This window comes from Apteryx rowi, unplaced genomic scaffold (assembly GCF_003343035.1).
Source record: "Apteryx rowi isolate R43461 unplaced genomic scaffold, aptRow1 scaffold_399, whole genome shotgun sequence".
Classification (NCBI taxonomy): domain Eukaryota; kingdom Metazoa; phylum Chordata; class Aves; order Apterygiformes; family Apterygidae; genus Apteryx; species Apteryx rowi.
The window spans coordinates 409,556-429,028 of NW_020450518.1; the positions used below are offsets into that span (position 1 = coordinate 409,556).

The 19,473-nt window shown below is 45.5% G+C and overlaps 1 protein-coding gene across 1 annotated transcript in view; it reads left to right on the plus strand.

Annotated features, from left to right (window-relative positions):
- Nucleotides 1-19,217, plus strand: part of WNT11 (Wnt family member 11) — a 24,134-nt gene extending 4,917 nt beyond the window's left edge. Inside the window, exons 2-5 of the mRNA XM_026074749.1 lie at nucleotides 4,889-5,124; nucleotides 5,856-6,133; nucleotides 7,658-7,950; nucleotides 18,432-19,217. Coding sequence (XP_025930534.1) covers nucleotides 4,889-5,124; nucleotides 5,856-6,133; nucleotides 7,658-7,950; nucleotides 18,432-18,606 — 982 coding nt within the window. The 3' untranslated portion in view covers nucleotides 18,607-19,217. The remainder of the gene's footprint in view (nucleotides 1-4,888; nucleotides 5,125-5,855; nucleotides 6,134-7,657; nucleotides 7,951-18,431) is intronic.
- The last annotated feature ends 256 nt before the right edge of the window (nucleotides 19,218-19,473 follow it).

Here is a 19,473-nt window from a genome sequence, read left to right on the forward strand (position 1 = left end):
TTCTTCTTCTTCTTTTTTTTTTTTTTTAACTATATAAATCCTGCTCCTCTGTTTGAAAAGGCTTTGGGTATTCACTCAAACACTRGAACAACTTCCTAGGGGATGTGGTGGCTTTCCCGCTGCCCAAAGCTGAAGGTACTCCTCACCAGCCCTTTTCTCACTCAAACAGCAGCGGTGGGCTGTGCTTCAGGGGGACAGTATAAGGCTCCCTGGCCTTGACTGCCAGAAGGTTAGACGGGGCGGTCAGAACAGTCCTGCAAGCCTTTTCCAACTGAAAGCCTGAGAAAACAATGCTTCTGCAGATTCAAATTCTTAAATGAGATCTAATGACCACCCCTCMCCCCATCACTGCCTCCCTTTTTTTAAAGTTTACCCTACGCTTCAATCTCCACAGCCATGTCATTTTGTGTAGATCTTTGTGTTTCAACCAAATCTCTGGAAGATTAAGGGGTTTAAGAATAAGTATAGAAACAAGAGTTTCTTTACAGAAAGCAAAGCAGACAATTTGGGGCAGAAATTCTCAGTTTCATCAGCAGTCCTTCTGTGATGCCTTCTTGGGTTACATCACACAAGGGAGGATGGGGAAGATGCGCTCCAGAGAGGGTGCATATCAGAAAGAGAAAATCTTTCCATGCTTTAAGGATGTTTTAAAGGGTATTAGCCCTGTACCATTCAATTCAATGAGTATTTCTCCGTTTGGCTTGAACTAGGAGCAGGGACCTACGCCCAGTGGTCCTGTAAACCAAATTGTGTATGCTTTTCACTGATGTCTGCTCAGCTCTGAAGGTACTTCTCCCAAACTGCTTCTCCCATGAATAGTCTTCTCATGGAGCCCAGATTTGCAGACCTGGGCCTATACCTCTCAAAGGACCAAACACTAGGGCATTCATGTTTTCAAATGAATTTATTAACTGCCCGAGATAATTAAAAGAGTAAACGAAAGCCATGATCCATCTATGCATCATATTTCCTCTGTAATTACATTTATGGTTTTCTGTCAGTATCCATAACTTCAATTRAAAGCCTTGCTATGCTATATATAAAGCAAGAGGCGTTTGGTTTGGAACCTGTTTATTTAAAGGGATGGGTCAAATATATATTTTTAAAAAAACAACCACCCCTCAGTTGTCCTCAGCTTTCTGGAGAATGGAGGATGGGGCAGGAGAGTCAAGGGAGGGGAACACAACATTAGCAGGAGGCAAGTGTGAAAAGCGGCATTTATGGAATGGCATCGGGTAAAACCGCACGTGCCGGTTCTCTGATGCAGTGCATAAGTCCAAAGGATGATATTTTTTCAGGGCTTTTTTCCAGCTTAATGACTAAAGGCTGTTATGTCAACTATGCCCCTGAGGGTTGCTTTATTTGGGCTTTATTATGCCGCTTTAGCTCTAGTCTCCCTCCCAGTGCTGGCAGCTGATGGAGACTGGATGGAGAAGGGGTAGAGACCCAGCACCATCACCAAATCTTGCTATAGACAAGACTCTTCTAGGGGAAGGGAGTTTCCTTTACGTTCCCCAACAAATGGACTTTGCTCCCCAGTAATGTCCTTTGTGGGCGAGTGGATGTCCCTCCATGATGCTGCCAGAATTTGTGGAGCAGGGAAGGCTGCGTTTGCTCCAAGTGACCTTGGTGCCTTTCCGTGGGCATGGTTTAAAGTGACAAGGGGGTAGGGGAAGACATTTGTGAATGTATGACAGAGACAGAGCAAACCTGGGCTGTCAGGGCATGGACTAGATGACCTAATTGCTCTCACATTCCTCATCTGTGATTTATAAATGCACTTTTAGGTCTCAGCAAGCGACTCCAATAACTGTGAGTTTTCTTTTCCATCTCCATTACCCTTTACTTTTTCCTCCTGACACTTGGAGATGTTTCCAATTATAGGTTCTCACAAGCAGAGGCATGAAGTTCAAGCCTGRGAGATGTTCAGAAAACACCTTCCTGCATTTTGCATTTTTACTCTTGGTGGGGTCCCTAGAGATCAGCTCGTTTGACAAGAAACAGCCATTGCTGCCATTTACTGAATTTTCCCCARTGGGGCTGCAGTACTTTCTCTCTTGACTTTTTGGCAGATCTTTGCCCCTCTTTCATGAAGTGAATCTCTTGTCGTGTTACAAATCTACTTCTCTCTGACGGTGATCATCTCAGGCCTTATGTGGTAATGCCGTTGTGCAGTGGTTTCTTCGTACCTCCACGGTCCCCTTTTTTCACAACCAGGGATAGCTTCAGGCCAAATTCAGCTTTCATCCCAACCTGAAGATTGCCCTTCTGCTGTTCCTGATTTGTCTGTACTGGTGAAATGCAGGTGCCTGAATATGACTTCCAGGTCCTTTAAAGATGCTCAAGATGTCTACACAGGGCTAGCAGATGCAGGCCCTGTGAGAGACATGCATCCTTCTGGAGGGGCAACCAGGGCCCAGGTGGGACATCCCAAGGCCTCTGAAGTGTCAGTAGGTACCTCTACTTAGGCAACTGAGTTGCTCCCCCACAGTGCAGTCTCTCTCAGAGACCTGAAGTGCTCCCTATTTGCCTGAAGTTCAGGGTATAATGCTCTCTCACTGCATCTGCCTCACCCTGCCTGCTTATTTTGCTTCTCAGGATGCACTGTGCTGGAGTATTTATCTTCTTTATTCTATTAGTGGCGAGCTGTGTTGGCCTCTTGCCTGATTCGTGTTTCAGCCCTTTCCTGAGACTTGCTGATAGGCTTTCTGGGATAAGTTTTCACGGGTTTCTGGTGCCAAGTGCTAGGGATTGGATTCATCTCACCCAACTCTGTGCTTCCACAGTGCAGACGTTTGCACTTGGTGCCTGAGCTCGGTGCCTGGGTCCCTCTACAGCCAGTGCTGAAAATGAGCACTTCCAGAGCATGAGTCGTCTTCTCCTACTATAGAGCTCAGAAGTAGGTCAGATGAATTACACCATAGACATGGCTTTTCCTTTCCATGGGTTAAAGAAAAACCATGGAGGACTATCGTAATGGCTCCACTGTGGAGGTTTGCACTCAGGTGACACGACTACTCTCCCAAGACTCGTGCCTCTAGCTTGAAGGACATAATACTTCCGAGCTACCTGAGCACCCAGAATATCACCAAGTTTTGTCTCCACCAGCTCAAGCACAGCACTAATTGTCATCTAATGTGGGGCAAGTTGCCTTCAACTGCCTGCCTGCGGACAGGGAGCATTGCATGAGTTGTGCCACAGTCCTGCCGTGCAAGAGACAGAGATGAACATCGAGTAGAATTTTTTGTCAATTAAATATTTCACTTTTTTTCTTTCCCTTGAAATTCACTGGCGAAAGCTTCTGTTCTCTGTATATTAAATGAACCTCTTTAAATATATGTATGACGTATGTATTTATATAGCTAGCAGAGTGGTGTTTTCCCTTCCAAGTTTGCCACTGATTATCTAGTGCCAGTAGTGCCAAATTCCAGCCGCCTGGGAATTTTTCAGCTCAGACCTATTCAGCCCTAGCAGGAATCGTAGCTCTTCCCTGTTCAAAGAGGGGCTGGGGTTAACAGTTGTGTGCAGCCCAGAGAGAGCGCCAACATACACACTGGCTGGTTCAAACCAATCTTGAGGGAGTCTGTGGAACATAGATGTGTTTTCCTGAAAAACGGAGATCAGAGCTAATACACCCGATCTTGGTTTGCGCTCAATTTTAGCTCTGTTTCCATCTCATTTAACTTCTGAAGGACATGGATGTTACAGCAATAAAGTGAAATTTGCCCAGAAATGTGTCTAATAAGCCAAACTAACCAAGATGGCTTAGGATGAAACTAAAAGGCAGCACATTTAACAAGCAGAGAAGGAAATATGTGTTAAGGCAGTGTGTTGCCAGGATCATATGCCAGTTGCTGGTGCAGCCAGCTAGAAAGTTGTTTTATGGGAATGAATAACATTTATGACTGCCCTAAGCAGGTCATAAAGATACAGAGGGAGTTACACACCAGGCTTCGGCTGATCACTGTGGGTGCTTGGGAAAGAATAGCACAGCTCAGTACGATGCACAGCACCATTTGCTTGTTTTTCTTTTACCTGGAGCATGAAACGTTGGCAGTTGCACACTAGAAGAACCAATGGTTTATGGGTTGTTGTTGGTTTCTTACATGGCAATATATGTACTGGTGCTAGGGGATCCGTTCTCAGTTTTGACCAGGATACCCTCTTTGCACACACTTGCGTTGTGCTTCTGCACTAAATTTTTGGAGACTGTGGAAACAGCCTTATCTTAGTGCAACAGCAATGGACTTGGTGAAGCTTGGCTTTAACTCTAAGGGAAAGCATCTGTTTTGCAAACTTGGTGGCTTTTTCCTAGGCCTTGCAGGGGATTTTCTCTGTAATTAATTACATGACATTTAGTATAATCCTTAGAGAGTGTGTGAGACAGATGCTGAACGCAAAGCACTGATAACACCAATCTCACTTTTTCTCTGAATGCCACAGTCTTGGAAGACCCAGATTTCTGTTATCATGGAACTGATGGGTCATTTTTCACTCTGYTGGGAGGTCTGTCCCCTTTATTCTTCAGCAAAAAGCCTTCCCATGAGGATTCACACATTCAATCAACTTGTCATGCTCCCCAGGAGCTTTGTCCTGGCTTCTCTAGATGATGGAGAGAACTGGGCACTTTCAGAGGGTGATTCTTCCCTCCTATCTTAAATACCTACCTTAGATGAGATAAATCACTCTTAAAAGTTGTCCATCTTTCTCCACTGACCATAGGGATGAGCTTAAACTAGGCACTTAATTTGCAGAGGGCTAAAATTAGGTTAGATCAACAGAGGCCAAAACGTTTGCTGGATCAGAGGTAGTGGAGAAATTAATGCTGACCTGAAGATTAACTTTTTGCAGGTTTTAATGCCTTTTTGCATGTGTTCTGTCTCCTCAGAGCTCTGTCCAAGACTCCTGCAGCTTTGGCTCTGAATCAAACCCAGCATTGCAAGCAACTCGAAGGCCTGGTGGTTTCCCAGGTGCAGCTGTGTCGAAGCAACCTGGAGCTAATGCAGACAATCATCCAGGCAGCACGGGAAGTGATAAAGACCTGCCGTAAAACTTTCTCAGACATGCGGTGGAACTGCTCTTCCATTGATCTGGCTCCTAACTACCTGCTGGACTTAGAGAGAGGTAAAGAGCACTACCGGCTCAGCCGGGGACATGAGCGAGTAGAGCCAGCCAGCGTGTGTGTATGCGTGTTGGGGGCTGGGAAGGGTCCTGCTGCCATGAGAGGACATGGAGGGATCGTGCAGCGTAGTTGTTCAGTTCTCTGAGACCACGTTTGTCATTGTGGTACCTGTCACACCTAGGAGCTCTTGAGTCCACCACCTGGCCTCCCACAGCTCTTAGGACACATGCCACCAGTCTGGTTTGCTCATCTCCCAAGGAGTTGTGACTCACTCCCTCACAGCCATGGTGCTGTTGTTCAGAGCATGGAGACCTGTCAAGCAGCGCACGCTAAGCGTGAGGTTGCACAGTCGGCTCCCCTGTGGGTCAAGCTATCCTCGTGTGCACCAAGGTGCACTGCAGCTGCACGGTCTCCCACCCTCTCCCACAGGTCTATGCCCTGCTGTCAAGCAGCATCCGGCACAGGGGTTAAAGCAGGGAGGAGAAACCATGGTGGCCTTCCTCACTTGCCCCAAGAGTAGACCTGTGCACCTCCCTGCCCTGCTAGGATGCTGTCTCACATGTCAAAGAAGAGCTCGCTTAGGAGATTTGCTCCAAGCTGGTGATGCCATGAGAGGTCTCAGCTGCAGTGAGTTGGCGTGTTTGGTGTTCTGTGGGGCAGAAGCTGTGCAGGTCTCTTTCTGGAGAGCATCTAGTTGTCCCAGGAGCTGAGCTGTAGTTCTTGTCTCTTCCAGGAACAAGGGAGTCAGCATTTGTGTATGCACTTTCTGCTGCTGCCATCAGCCACACCATTGCCAGAGCCTGCACCACCGGGGACCTCCCTGGCTGTTCCTGTGGTCCCATCCCAGGTGAGACACCTGGACCTGGGTATCGATGGGGAGGATGTGCAGACAACCTCAACTATGGTCTTATCATGGGGTCCAAATTTTCAGATGCTCCCATGAAGATGAAAAAATCAGGATCACAAGCCAATAAACTGATGCATCTGCACAACAGTGAAGTAGGGAGACAGGTAACAAATCCACGAGAGTTATTGTAATTGTACAATCATCTGTAGTGGTTGGTCGCTCTGTGAAGTTCACTGTTTCTATCAGCTAGCGAAAGGAGAAAGTTTCTCCAAGATGCTCTGAACTCCTTTGGCCTGCTGAAGGCTGTGGCTGTAACTCACGCTGGGACTCAGGAGGCCTTGAACGCTATTATCAGCCCTATATAGCCATGGGTGGGATGTCTCATTGCCACCCTCTCCACAGCCAGGCATGGCTCTGGCCTGCTTACTCCAGGAGGTGTGGTGGGGACGGGTCCAGCAACGCTCTGCCAAAGGCATTGCATATGCGAAGTGCTGTGTAAGCGCGGCGGATTATCATCTGCCAAACGAATCCAACAGCAGCTGCCTCCCAGCCATTCCTGCAGCCAGGAGGGCTGATTTTTTTTTTTTGTTAAACTGCTTTGCTAGTGAATATTTCTCTGTCTGGCAAAAGCAGGTTTTAACAGCTCGCATCCAGCCAATGTGCCAATGGAGGGTTAACGCTTAACATGTGCACAGCACTTGGTGTGCACCAAGGAGCAAATCCCCGCCGGAGCCCTCCACGCAGCTGGAGAAATTGGGGAGGGGGATTGTAAGGGTGAACTCTGCACCTGTCCTTGAGGCTGCAGCGGTTCCCTAGGCTGGTCCCTTTCTGGGGGTGCCTCTGGGTGAGGTGGAGGACAGGGGCTACAGCTTAGTCYTTACAGGGCTGCCTACACTTGGAGGCTGGATCTGGGACAGATAAGACCTAGAGCGTGTTGAGCTCGTTGGCAGCTTATTGCCTAGCTACGGGCTCGACTCACCTTTACAGAGCACCACCATGCCAAACTTGCTTCCCCTGGGTGCTTTTCTCTACCATTCCCTGCACTTCCATTCTCTGTGCTTTTTTTTAATTTTTATTCTTGTAATGTCTTAAGTTTTTCTTTTAATTGCATCGAGCATATTCCTATCTGGGACACAGTGTCGTCATGGCTGGTGCATTCACCCTTGTCCTGGCGGCATTCCCTGCCGTGTCCCACAGAAAAGAGGCTAGTGCAAAACCAAAGTAAAAGGCTCACTTGGCCCATGACCAGCAGAAAGGCAGGGTGAGGGTGCCCTGAATACTTCAGAGCCTTGACATATCTGTTACCCAAAGYCTAAATCTGCTGGAGGCAGTAGTGTTTGTTAATTATCTATGTATGGATTGCTTTGATTTCCAACTCCTTAGAAATGTAGAGGGTGTAAATGCAGCACTGTGTAGATATCTGATCAAAATTCATAATGCTGTTTTGTCTGTTTGCTGCCTACAGAGGTGCCCTGGTGAAAATAGTCCTGGGCTGATAGTGATCACCAGGGAGCTGCAGGGTTTCATTCCCTTTGCACAGTAGCTACTCTAGTGTGACTGTGCAGAAATCAGAGCAGCAATCCCTTTCTATAGCAGTCTTCTTTAAGACAGTACCTTCTTTAGAAAGCTGGTGGGATGCTTGGAGGTAAGAGAAGGGCATTTCTTAACTCCTGCATTCCTTTTCGCAGGTCTTGAAAGCCTCTCTTGAAATGAAATGTAAGTGCCATGGAGTTTCTGGGTCATGCTCTATCAAGACCTGTTGGAAAGGCCTTCAAGAGCTGCGAGACATTGCATTGGACCTCAAAAACAAGTATTTATCAGCCACCAAGGTCGTTCACCGGCCCATGGGCACACGCAAATACCTTGTGCCCAAGGATATCGATATCAGGCCGGTTAAGGAGACAGAGCTGATTTACCTGCAGAGCTCGCCCGATTTCTGTATGAAGAACGAGAAGGTGGGGTCACACGGGACCCAGGACAGGTGAGGGTTTCCGCAGTGGGTGTTGATGGCACTCTGAGCCCCAAAGAGGGAAGGGGCAGAGGGGATCGTGTATAAGTAAAAAGCAAGTAACTGTGGAGGTAGCACATGCATGCAGGTAAAGGATATCTGTAACTTAGAGTATGGTCCACAGATGCCCAAGCCTTTCAGTGGTGGCTGTGGCCAGGACAGGGCTGCAGACACCTTTTGTCTTACACAGGCAAGCACAAGGTACCTTTTGATGGTACCTCCTTCAGGAAAGTCATGTAGGCAACTTGCATCTACAGGGCTTGTAATGATCAAGCACTTTTTTTTACCATGTTGAGTTCCTCTAAGTCATTTCTTACAATCTTTGCTCATGTGATGAAGGCTACTCTAAGTAGGTGAGTGTTRACTTCATTAGAATCAGTGCTCCCAGGAGGCCTTAAAAGAATACTGTAGGCTATGGTGAGGAGTCTTTAGGATTTTTGATTCCATTGCATTTTAAAAAGCAAGGTATGTTTGAACTGCTAATGTCTCCCCAGAGGAATTTCTTCATCCCATTAATATTAGGGATTTAAGATCATCACAGCCAAACCTCCACTGGGCACAGTGCTGTCCCTTTCCCAGGATGGAGACATGCCTGTCTCTTCCCATGATCCATTTAATTTCCTCCAAGACAAATCAGTTCCCCCCTTGGTAGTCTGAGCATCTCTGGGTGGGTGGCAGACCCTTCACCAGCTGAACAGTTGCATTATTTCCAGAATTTTGCAGGTGATGTTATCTGCCCAGAATTAGCAGTGAGCCAGTCCTCCAGCTGGACGTGCCTTGCAGGAAGTGCAGTTCTCTGGATGAGATGCACAAATAAGGCCCAGGCTGTCTGTGGCTGTTAGTATCCCAGGACATTTAAGTGAGGTGCARTGGCTGGATTTCAGGCTGGCTCATTAGTTGCTGTCTATCAACTTGTTTTTCTTCAGCTGCTTCCTGCATTCTTCCTTGCTCTTCATGTTACCTGGCGGTGCAGTCTCAGTCATGTTACAAGGTGAAGGCACCTGCTGTTTTGCAAGGTCTCTGCATGGAAACTCTTGTTAGCCATAGAGGTCTTTCCACTGTGTATTGAGAAGTTCAGTGGAAAGAAGATTTTACTGTAACAGAAATGAAGTAAATAACCCAGACACATAGATACATCCTCCTTGGATAGCTTTGATTTATAGGAAGTGTTTGGTGAGACAGTGTTAGATGATATTCTTTGACAATGGCCATTTAATCAGTAACCACAACCCTCTACAAAACGCATCTGTGTTTATCTAGTGAAACTGACCTGGAGAAGATGGTAGTTGAGTGACAGAAGGCAGAAGGTGACTTTCTCTGTACAACAGCGCTTATCTAGCAGCTCCACGGCGGGAGTGCTGGGCTGCTGTTCATCGTTAGTCCAGTGATGGAACAGTAATTAGCAAGTGAAGACATTTATGAGTCACTGTGGATCGTAGGGAAAAAGCATGTGCTGAAACTGTTTTCTGAGGGAAAATGTCATTTCAATGGAAGCAATGGTTTTGTGGATTTGTGTAGATTTTGATGAATTTGTGTCTTGACCTCTTTGTTGGGCCGCTCTGTTTTGCAATGAAAAAATTGTGAGGTTATTTGGAAATTGATTTTAAAGGAATTGCATGAAATCAGCAGGTTAAGGTGTGTCAAAACCAAAATAAGTTCATTACAAATTTGCCAAATGAAACATTTTCAATGAACTAAAATGCTTTTTAGAGGGGAGGGAGTCATGACTTCTTATTCACATAATTCCAGTTTACAGCAGGTTTTGCCTTTTTTATCCGAGCTAGGTCTTGAATGCTTTTTTTTCCTTTTTTTTTTCCTTTTTTTTTTTTGAGGATAGGAAAATATGTGTTCCAGGCGTCCGTTTATCCCGAGCTGGGCAACAGCAGTGATTGTGAGCCTGCCAGGCAAGGGTCCACAGGAAGTGAGACTGAGTGAGGATTTAGAGGACCGAGATATTAAGGCAGGAGGGGATGACTTTAAAAAGGAACCTGTCAAAAAATACTCCTTATTCTCAAACATGCAAGACGCTGTTGGCTGTGGGAGGCGAGGAGAGAGATATAGTCCCATGTTGAGTCGTAGGTGTCTCTCAGGCCAAGCTGTAAGGTCGTGTGTACTTACAGTCATTTTCCTTGTAATTCACTGACCAGCTCTTGAGAAGATGCCTGGTGTCTCAGATTTGGCACGTGTAACACAGACCGTAGCAGCTCATTTTCTGAATTAAATTAGCAGAGGAAATAAGTGTAAAATCCACACGATATGTTTGCAGATCCATCCATTCTTCCCTGGGGGAGCAACGAAAAGGAGGAGAGCTTAGCTAGCCCTGGCTTCCCCCTTCTCCCCTGGATGCTTATTTTTCCTCCTTAATTTTTTTCTCATGGAGAAAACATTTAACATTTCTTAAGCACGGTGGCTCTGTTCCAGCCAGACACGGGGTTGCAGAGATAGCGCCTAATGACAGAGATGAGGGGAACGGGAACACAAAAGAGTTGCTGTTAGAGAGGGCAGGAAAAACGCGCTTGCACTTGCTCTGAAGAGATGTAAAACGCTCACAAGGAAATAGCCCAAACAAGTTTTTATTTTATAAGTCAAGTCCCAGGGGCATTTTAACATTTGATCCTTGTGCACGTCAAAAATTTGGGGAGATCCTGCTGTTTCCTGCTAGGCTAATTTTTAAAGCTTTTTTACAGCAAATGGAATCAAAAAGAGATTTTAAATGATTGTCCCTCAGTTTGCATCCCATGAGATGTTGGGTCTGGGCAGCTTTGGCAGCGTTTCAGCCCTGCTTTCTGCCCGGAAAGGTGTGTGGAGGGCAGGGGACCCCGCAGCGCCCATGCTGAAGCCAGCCTGCCTCCCGCATCCTCTCTTGCAATATTAGGTTGCATCTTGTTAGTGACCTGCCAAGCTCTCAGTTGGAGAAATAGGCGTTCATTTGTGCTGCTGGCGGAAGGATTTTAGTGAAATCAATAAGGCAAAGCAAAAGGAGGAGGGTGGAAAGCAGGATCGCAACCACGGTATGGTGTGCTGATGATTTTAAACAACCCATTTTCCCATTACACGCAGGATTTTAAAATTCACATTGCTTTCTTTTGGTTTTTAATTTTCTTAAAGAAAATGAGTTATTTTGCACCATCCTCCCCTCTCCCCCCASGTCCAGTGCTCACTCAGAGCATGGTGGAAAGAGGACTGAGGTTGATGGCTCAGTTGCAACACCCTGAAAGTATTGGGTTTCAGTGTAYGCTGTAGGGAACAGTCCTGCGCTGGCAGGTGGGTGGAAGGGATAATCTAATCGGCCGCTTCCATCTCTACCCTCTCTAATTATCCCTCGCATTACTTGGACTTATTGTGCACTTTTCTGGTAGGAAAGGGAGTCRAGTTACCTTGTGGTGGAACCGCGTGAAAAGTTCCACTCAGAAAACATGAACTCRGCTGCTCAAAAGCCTTTCAGAGCTCTTTGCTGAAAGGCTTTCAAAGCCTTCTTTGGAATGAACCTGAAATGTTTTTTAAGACACCTTGGCCTTTCTTAGCTTTTTGTTGAAATTCAAAATAGTTTGGAAATCTGCATGCCTCCAAGCGGTTGGGGTGTATCCAGATTTCAAAGCCAGGGAGTTAAACCCGAACCTGAGATTTGAAGCCTCATGACTCTTTGATGTGCTCAAAATCTGATTAAGGAGCCGAGTTTTGCAACTGTTGTCCAAGGCTTCTGCAAACAGGCTTGCTACAACCCCAGCCCTCATCAATTCCAGCCAAACTATTTGTGCTTATTTACCACCATCACACTTTCATAGCCAATAAAAATGGTCTGGAGACCAAATCTAAAGAAGCTGCTTTGTGGAACTGCATGTGAATTGTATGACTTTCAATACAACAAATCTAACCGCAGAGGAAAAAAAGTTATATTCCTGTTTCAGAGCTTTCTTGGAAGAAAACACCCTATAACTCATCTTTTAACAAGGTAGTTCGGTTTCTCCTGCCTGAAGAATTCGTTATCAGGTTCAAGTAAAACATAAATAATAGCAGATTATGAAATTGGGATCTCTTTTGTGAGAAAAGAAGTAAAAGTATTAACCTTCTTTATCAGTAGGGTGCAACGTATCATATTTCAAAGGCTGTTTAAGGTCCCTTAAGGAATCCAAGGAAAGGGAAATTCTGCCATGCATGCAAAAGCCTCCAGCTCCTGAAGTCTTGCAGAGATTACTGAGCTGTTTATTACTGATCTTTCCCAGAGCAGCCTTGGAGCCAAGTGAATGCTTCTCCCTCTGTGCTGAAGATGGAAAGGAGCTTTCTTAGGCTGCAAAAATCAGGCCGCAACATTGCAGGCAGCAAGGGGTGAGCAAACCACAACACTAAGCTGGGCTGATGTGCCACCACTCCTCAGCTGGCTCACTTTGGCCATGAACGTGGCCATTCCTTTGGAGGTTGTTCCTTGCTAATATATTTGTTCATTTCTTCAATATAAAATACTAGTCCTAAGTGTCTCCCAAGGTGTCTTACGCTAATATATTTTATTGGATAGGAACCTGCATGTAATTACTGAGCATGCCTGTGCTGATCAGCAGTAACTTGTTTAGCTGCAGTGCCTGAGTGGAAATGAAATTTCTTAGCAGAAGCACTCATATTTATATAGGGAAGAGTGGTAGTTATGGGTAAACGAGATCATTTGATGTTTATTTCTTTTTACTGCCTCTTTAATCAAAGTCCCATCACTCAGGGCACAAGAAACAATATGCTGAACTTTGACTTTGATTTGGTTAAAATTTGTATGATGATTTAGGAATTTTTGAAACCATTATCAGACATGCCACCCTTCACTCATGAGACCCAAGAAATAATGAATAACAAATTCAGGGAAGTTTGAACCCGTCCCACTCTGACAGACCTGGATTTGACAGTAAAGTTTCCTGAAAACATTTGTGAATAATGAGGTTATTGGTGGAAAAAGGAAGTTCACACAGAAAAATTGCAACAGATGGTGAATTCAGAGAGAGAGAGAGAGAGAGAGAGAGAAAAAAAAAGCCCCTAAACCAGCTCTCCTAAAGATATTCACTCCCTTTGCATTAAAACAGCACTGCAGTTAGAGAACATCAGGTCCAGAAAGGACTTTTCACAAAGTCTAATCTTTTTAGCAGTGAGACTGGATTGAAAATACCTGGGCCATTRCTGAAGATATTTGTCTAAGTGGTTCTTAAAAACCAGTTTCCCTAGACAGTCTCCACACTTTCCCTAGACGACCTATACCAGAGCTTTCCTATCCTTAGAGTTATCATGTTTGTCTTAATYTGAATTTTCCTTTTTTGTTGTTTTTTGGAAATCAGACTGATCATTTCTTGTCCTGCCTCCTCTGGATATGAAGAGCATTCACTTGCTCTCCTCGTTATCATGACATTTAATAGATGGGAAGGCAGCTCTTCTTACAGACTTTTCTAAGCCAGCTCCTTCAACCTTTTCTAGTTTCTGAACTGCTCCTCTGGCTCGCCTGAGAACCTTCTCACGTTTATTTTGATATTTCTCGAAGCGTGATGCTTGCTTTGCATTTTAATTCACTTTTGCAAAATGCTCTCAGCTCCTTTTGGCCTAACATTATCCCACATTTTTGAAGCTCACTCGCTATTTCTTCATTAATGAAAATACAGGCTGGTTCTGGGATCTCCCTTGATACCTCCTCACTGACATGAAGTATTGATAACTCTCTTTAGTACAGTTGTTCGCTGTCTGTCTCTAGTTGTTCCCTGTGGATGAGAAAACAATTTAAAAATAGTTAAGATCCTGCTCTTAAAATCTTATATGAAAGTTGTGCACTTTGATGTATTTTTAGCGAAGTCCATTGTGTTATATGTTTCTTGGGAGAATCAAATGAATTATTATTCTCTCTCTTTTATATACCACTATGTGTCATGACATTACCAAAACAAGGAGCACTAAAAAAACTAATATAAATTTGGTTTAAAAGAGAAAAAAGGAAGTATTTCTTTACCCAGCAGTAGCATCTGCTGGAACTTGTGGCCACAGGAGTTTGTGGAGGCAGTTTCCATGAGTTCAATGAGTTCAGAAAGGGAAATCCATGGACAACATGCCCACAAAGGAGTACCAAAAGGTCCAGGCAGGAACATGCCTTCTATCATCCCTAATGCAACAGTTTTGGATGCTGGTGAAGTACGAAGGGATGGACCGTAGAAAGTGGCCAGATTCGTGGTTTTCTCCCTAAACAGCATTTCCCACTGCCATTGTAGAGTCCTGGGCCAGGCAGGCACTTACTTTGACCCAGTAGGACATTTCTTACTTTCCTGTAAGCATCTTCCACAAGATCGACAGGGCTGGTGGAGCACCCAGCGGACATCTCGTCCACCTCATTGTCATGTGCCATCATTGTGGCCAACATGGTAGGCAGAGTGGACCTCAGTTTGGCTCTCCAACAGCAGCTGTCAACAGGGCAGCCAAAAAAAAAAATCTATGCTTACATCTGCTGATGGATCAGAAATGAACTGGGATCTACACAGAAAATACACGTAGCATCTCCCAGTAGCTTTTAGTGGGGGGAACACCATCTTATTTAGCTTTAGACATTCAAAAGTTAGACAAATAAGCTGGTAGGCCACTGTTTACATTCACTGCACAGTCAACTGGTACCTCCAGAGGACAGTTCATCCCATTCCTCCATCCTGCATAGGAAACCGTCTCTAGTACGAACCAGAGAGTACCTGTTTTCTTGCATGTTGCTGAAAGATGTGAAACAGCTCTTGTAATTAGGATGGTAGAAGATGAATAATTTTGAAGTAGAGAAGGAGTCACTGACCTTAATTTTGCTTACTAGACCATCTTGCTCAAATTCTGCTAACACAAGACTCAGATGGTTTTAAGGAGAGCTAGAACATTCTGCCTGTCACCTTGTGCTTCTGTCTGGGGTACTTAGATTTCCAGTTGGGAATCCTTCTGCAGGTCCCTATGGAACAATGCAGAAACCCTGCTCCTTCCTCATCTGCAAGAGACTGTAACTGGTATCTTAAGATGAAAATTCCCCAAGAGGCAACTGTGAGACTTCTTAGCCTCTCCATCTGGGGCAGGATTCTCAAAAATGCAAATATCTCCTTGCCCATCTCTGCAGAGAGGCCACCCCTGTGGTGTAGCTGTTTGGGCTCAAGAGGTGATGTACAGCAATGTTTTTGCAAACGAGGGCTGGTAGGGTGAGATTGTGGACAGACAGATTGAGTAGGATTTGTCCAGTCACTGGGGCCAACCTCCTCCCATCTTGCATAAAGAAGGAAAAAGCACGGTGGCAATCTGAAGGCATGTTCCTGAGCCAGGACCTTGGCCAGGATTATGGCTGAGGCATCATTTTTGACTGGTCATACAAATGCTTTTGGAGGTTTGGTTAAGATGCAGTCAACTATGTTCATATTTTCTCTCTGAGACTCTGGAGAAGGGCATTTCTCTGAGTTGCTGGAATTGTGCTGGACTGGGCCCAAAACAAACGAGATTGAACTTAACCCATCAGCAGGGAGCCTGGTGAGATTGCAGCTGAAGTCTCTGACAAGCAGACACTCGGGGGTAGCTTCTGTGGGTAAACTCTGGTCTTTGGGCTTCTTTGTCTTTACCTACTAGCTCCCTGTACACATAGTTACAGCTGAAAAAAACTGCCTTTGTTTTGGCTTGTTTAAAAGAAGTTAAAGATTATTCATCCATCCCTACAATTTAAAGCAGAAAACAGAATATCTAGTTAGCGGCATTGTCAGGAAAGTTTTCTAAAAACACAGTTAGGTTCAGGATGGGGTCAAAAGCTTTGTTTTGGATATGCAACCCCCCTCCTTCTGAACGTCTCTGTTCCTCAATCCAAAACTGAGGGAAGTGTGGGGGATTTTTTAAAAAGTTCTGTTTTTTTCCTTTCTTTGTTTCCGATCAAGTGGGATGGGCTTGGCTGTGGGAAAGTGAAGTAGATCAACTTTTTTCTTTTTTTTTTTTTTAAATGTGTATGCATATCACAGGAGTGGATGTAAGGAGAGGGAGATTCCCAATTCCCAGACAACAGGTGTAAGAGTTTTGCTCTGTATTTGAATTGAGTAAATTCGACTGCAGGGTGCTTTGTACATCCGGGGAATATCCTTGATGGTGAATTGGTTGCTTAGCACCAGGTGGCACGGATGCATCGTATACCCAGTGCCGTGCTTCTTCAGACTCCTGCTCCTCGCTAGGTGAAACTAGGGGCAACAACCTTTCCAGCCACTGGTAAAGCTGAGTAAGGTTTTCAAATACCCTCCCCTCTCCTAATGTCAACATTCCTGTATTTGAACCTTTGCTCTGAGTATTTAATGCATTTACTAATACATTTATGAGGAGTCATTCTGAGGTTTCCTGGTGGAGGGGCCCTGGTTCGCGGGGGTACTAACAGCGCTTTTGGTTCAATGTTAGGCAAACACGCTCAGTGTGGTTGCAGACTTCGGCTTCGGTAGAGGCTTTCAAAGGTTTGTAAATATTTACACACACTCCCGAATGAGGGGAAGAAGGGGGGAGCCTTTAAAAACCTGGAGAGGAATGTGAGTCAGAAATAACAAACAGGAGGCCCGCCTGAGTCAGAAATAAATAAGGGAAGAACAAGAACAAAATCTCAACACCTCATTAATCCCACAACTTCTCCTAAAGCATTACCTCAGGAGGAGTTCCTATAAATCTCATGGATTTGTTTCCATCTATTGATGGAGTACTCAGTTCGATGGTCCAATTCATGCTCCTCTCTCCTTTCCCTGCCCAAAACCAGCCTTAAAATGTTTCTGTCCAAAATAACTAGGCAGAATAATATTTAGGAGAGATGTCAGTAATTCCCCACAAACTCCAAACTGCCTTTCTTTTAATAATGTCAAGAGGCTCCATCAAGTTCGCAGTCTCGCTAAGTTGAGCGCATAATGAGATCTTTTACCCTAAGGTGCTAGTGTGCAGTCGAGCATCTGACCAAATGTGAACATTTCCACCCTGGGCTACCTTTACAGCAACTGGAGAAATGGCATCTCTAGGACATGGTTTGTCTCATCCAAAAGTCAATGCCTGTTGCTCTCAGTCAACTGTGAAGGCAGCCCAGGGTGACAGGTTGTGGTGGGGTTGTCTGTAGCATAGAGCGATGTAATGTACTCTAACATCTAAAGTTTGGGGAGATGAATCCCTCCTGGTGAGAAGGTAGAGGACAAGAGTCTCTGGAGGGCCATAAAAGACAGAGTGCTTGAACACAGGATCACTTTTTCCTCTTTTCTGCTTTATCAGGGCAGTGTGTGATGTCAATGAGTTTTTCATGTGGATGTGTGCTTCCCACTGTCATTGCTGACTATGTTTTCAGAAGCAGCTAGCCATGTTTAATGACGTATCTTAGGATATTTCCAACTTAGGATACTTCCAACTTGAAGATCTTAGGAGAATGGGGTAGCTGTTTTTTGAGAAAGGTTGAGCATCCAGTTTTGCAAAGTCAGGTCCCTTCCAAAGTTTCTCAGCACTGGCAATCAAAGAAGGAGGTTCCCCAACTCATGGGTTACTTTTGAACACTCAAGCCAGCCACCGGAAAGCAGACAAAGTGAGGGAACCCCATACAATGACAGACTTACCCTGACAAGTCTGTATTTAATTAAAAGCAGAAGCGAAACAAGCAGTAAAAGTCCATGTGGTATTTGGCGACGTGTCATCCCACACTGTGTTCCTGCCGTGCTGCCTGCTCCTGGGTCAAGACTCGAGGTGGTGCACGGCCAGCTCCCCTGCTGCTTGTGCCGGGCTGGGAGATACTTGGAGGGGAAAGTGCAGAGCCCTGCCCTGCTAGTATCGGTAGTCATTTYCCTGATATGGTCAGGGCTGGATAATGGCTGTAAGAGCCTGCTCAGGAGCTTTCCCAGCCTGGGATCATTGGCACAGAGCCTGTGCAAATACTCTGACTGCAGGGTTCCTCCTCCGTCCCTTTTCAGGTTAGGCAATGTTGGGCAAACATCAGTGTTTGTCCTTTAGGGGATCTTCTTCTCCCAGCTCCCTTCAAACAGCTTTGGAGCCAGCCTGGGAATACTCAGCCTGAGGACTATGAGTTTTTGTTTCAGTGGAGGTATCACCGTTGCTTCTCTCCCTTGCCCATAAGGGAGCCAGGGCCTGGATAACAGGCAGCCTGAATGTCACTGAGCCTGAACTGAGACTTATAACAGGAATTAAATGCTATTTTGGGTGTCAGAGCAGGTGATGTGAATCCTAGCTGGGGTTTCAGAGCAGGTGATGTGAATACAGCCCCAGGGCCCTCCGTGTCTCCCTTGCAGATGTAGAAGGCTGCCTGGCCAGGTGCCCACCTACCGCTTGCTTGCTGCAGCTGAGGCTTGAACGTGCTGGTCTCACCCGGTGCCTTGCAGAGCCGTCAGGCCCCAGCGCTGTTGCAGGCACTGACCCATCCTTGGTTTCCAAAGCTCTGTGGGGATTTGCGCTTGCTCACTGCATTTCCTTTGTTCCAGGCAATGCAACAAGACCTCCAACGGGAGTGACAGCTGTGACTTGATGTGCTGCGGCAGAGGCTATAACCCCTACATGGACAAAGTGGTGGAGCGGTGCCACTGCAAGTATCACTGGTGCTGCTACGTGACCTGCAAAAAGTGCGAGAGGACTGTCGAGAGATACGTGTGCAAATGAGACCCCCCTCGCTCCGACCAGGAGCTGAGACGCCAGCGGCACCCAAGCACTATTCACAGAAGAGAAAACATTTCCCCGACTAGACGTCGCTTATCTTGTAAAGACACAGACTTGAAGAAAGATGGTAGGAGGAAAAAGCAAYCACACCAATAAAAATAGGACCCTTAAAAAAAAAAAAGCAAATGTAAAAAGTGGAAGGTTTTCCCCACCAATAAAATGTTCTCTGAGAAGACAAAAACTCATTTGGGATGGTATCTTCTTCCAAAATATTTCCTATGGTTGCCAATGACGTCCAGCCATCAAGTGCCTTAGTATTTTGAGAAACAAAAGTAGAAACTTTCCCCAGGGGAAGAAAAACAACTCTTGTTTGAAAACGACTAATGCCTACACCTGCTTATGCCTTCTAGTGTGGGTATTGGGTCTGCATTAGGACCATCCCAGAAGGGAAAACTCGACAACTTTTCAGCAATAACTCTATTTGTTGCCAAAGACTTAATTTTTTGCATGGAAGCATCCACTCAGGATGGCAAAGGTGGAAAGATTTTCAGGTTACTCCCCTGAAACAAACCAGTCATTTTAACCTTTCTTTTATGCAGGTCTGTGACTTCAAAGCTACCGCTGCGGGAAAAGCCTSTCTTATCAGAGCTGGTTCCAAACTCAGCCATTCAAAAAAACCCCTCGGATACCAAAGGCAGTGAGGGTAGGATACCCTGCGAAAGGCTTTGTGGGCACGGGGTCCACGGGATTGTAGTGGAGCAGGTAGGATGCAGAAACAAAGTCAAAGAGAAAGTAACAAAAACAATTTCTGCTTGCTTTCTCTCCTGCCTGTTGGGTATTATGCCCTTAATCACTGTCACTTTGCTGTGC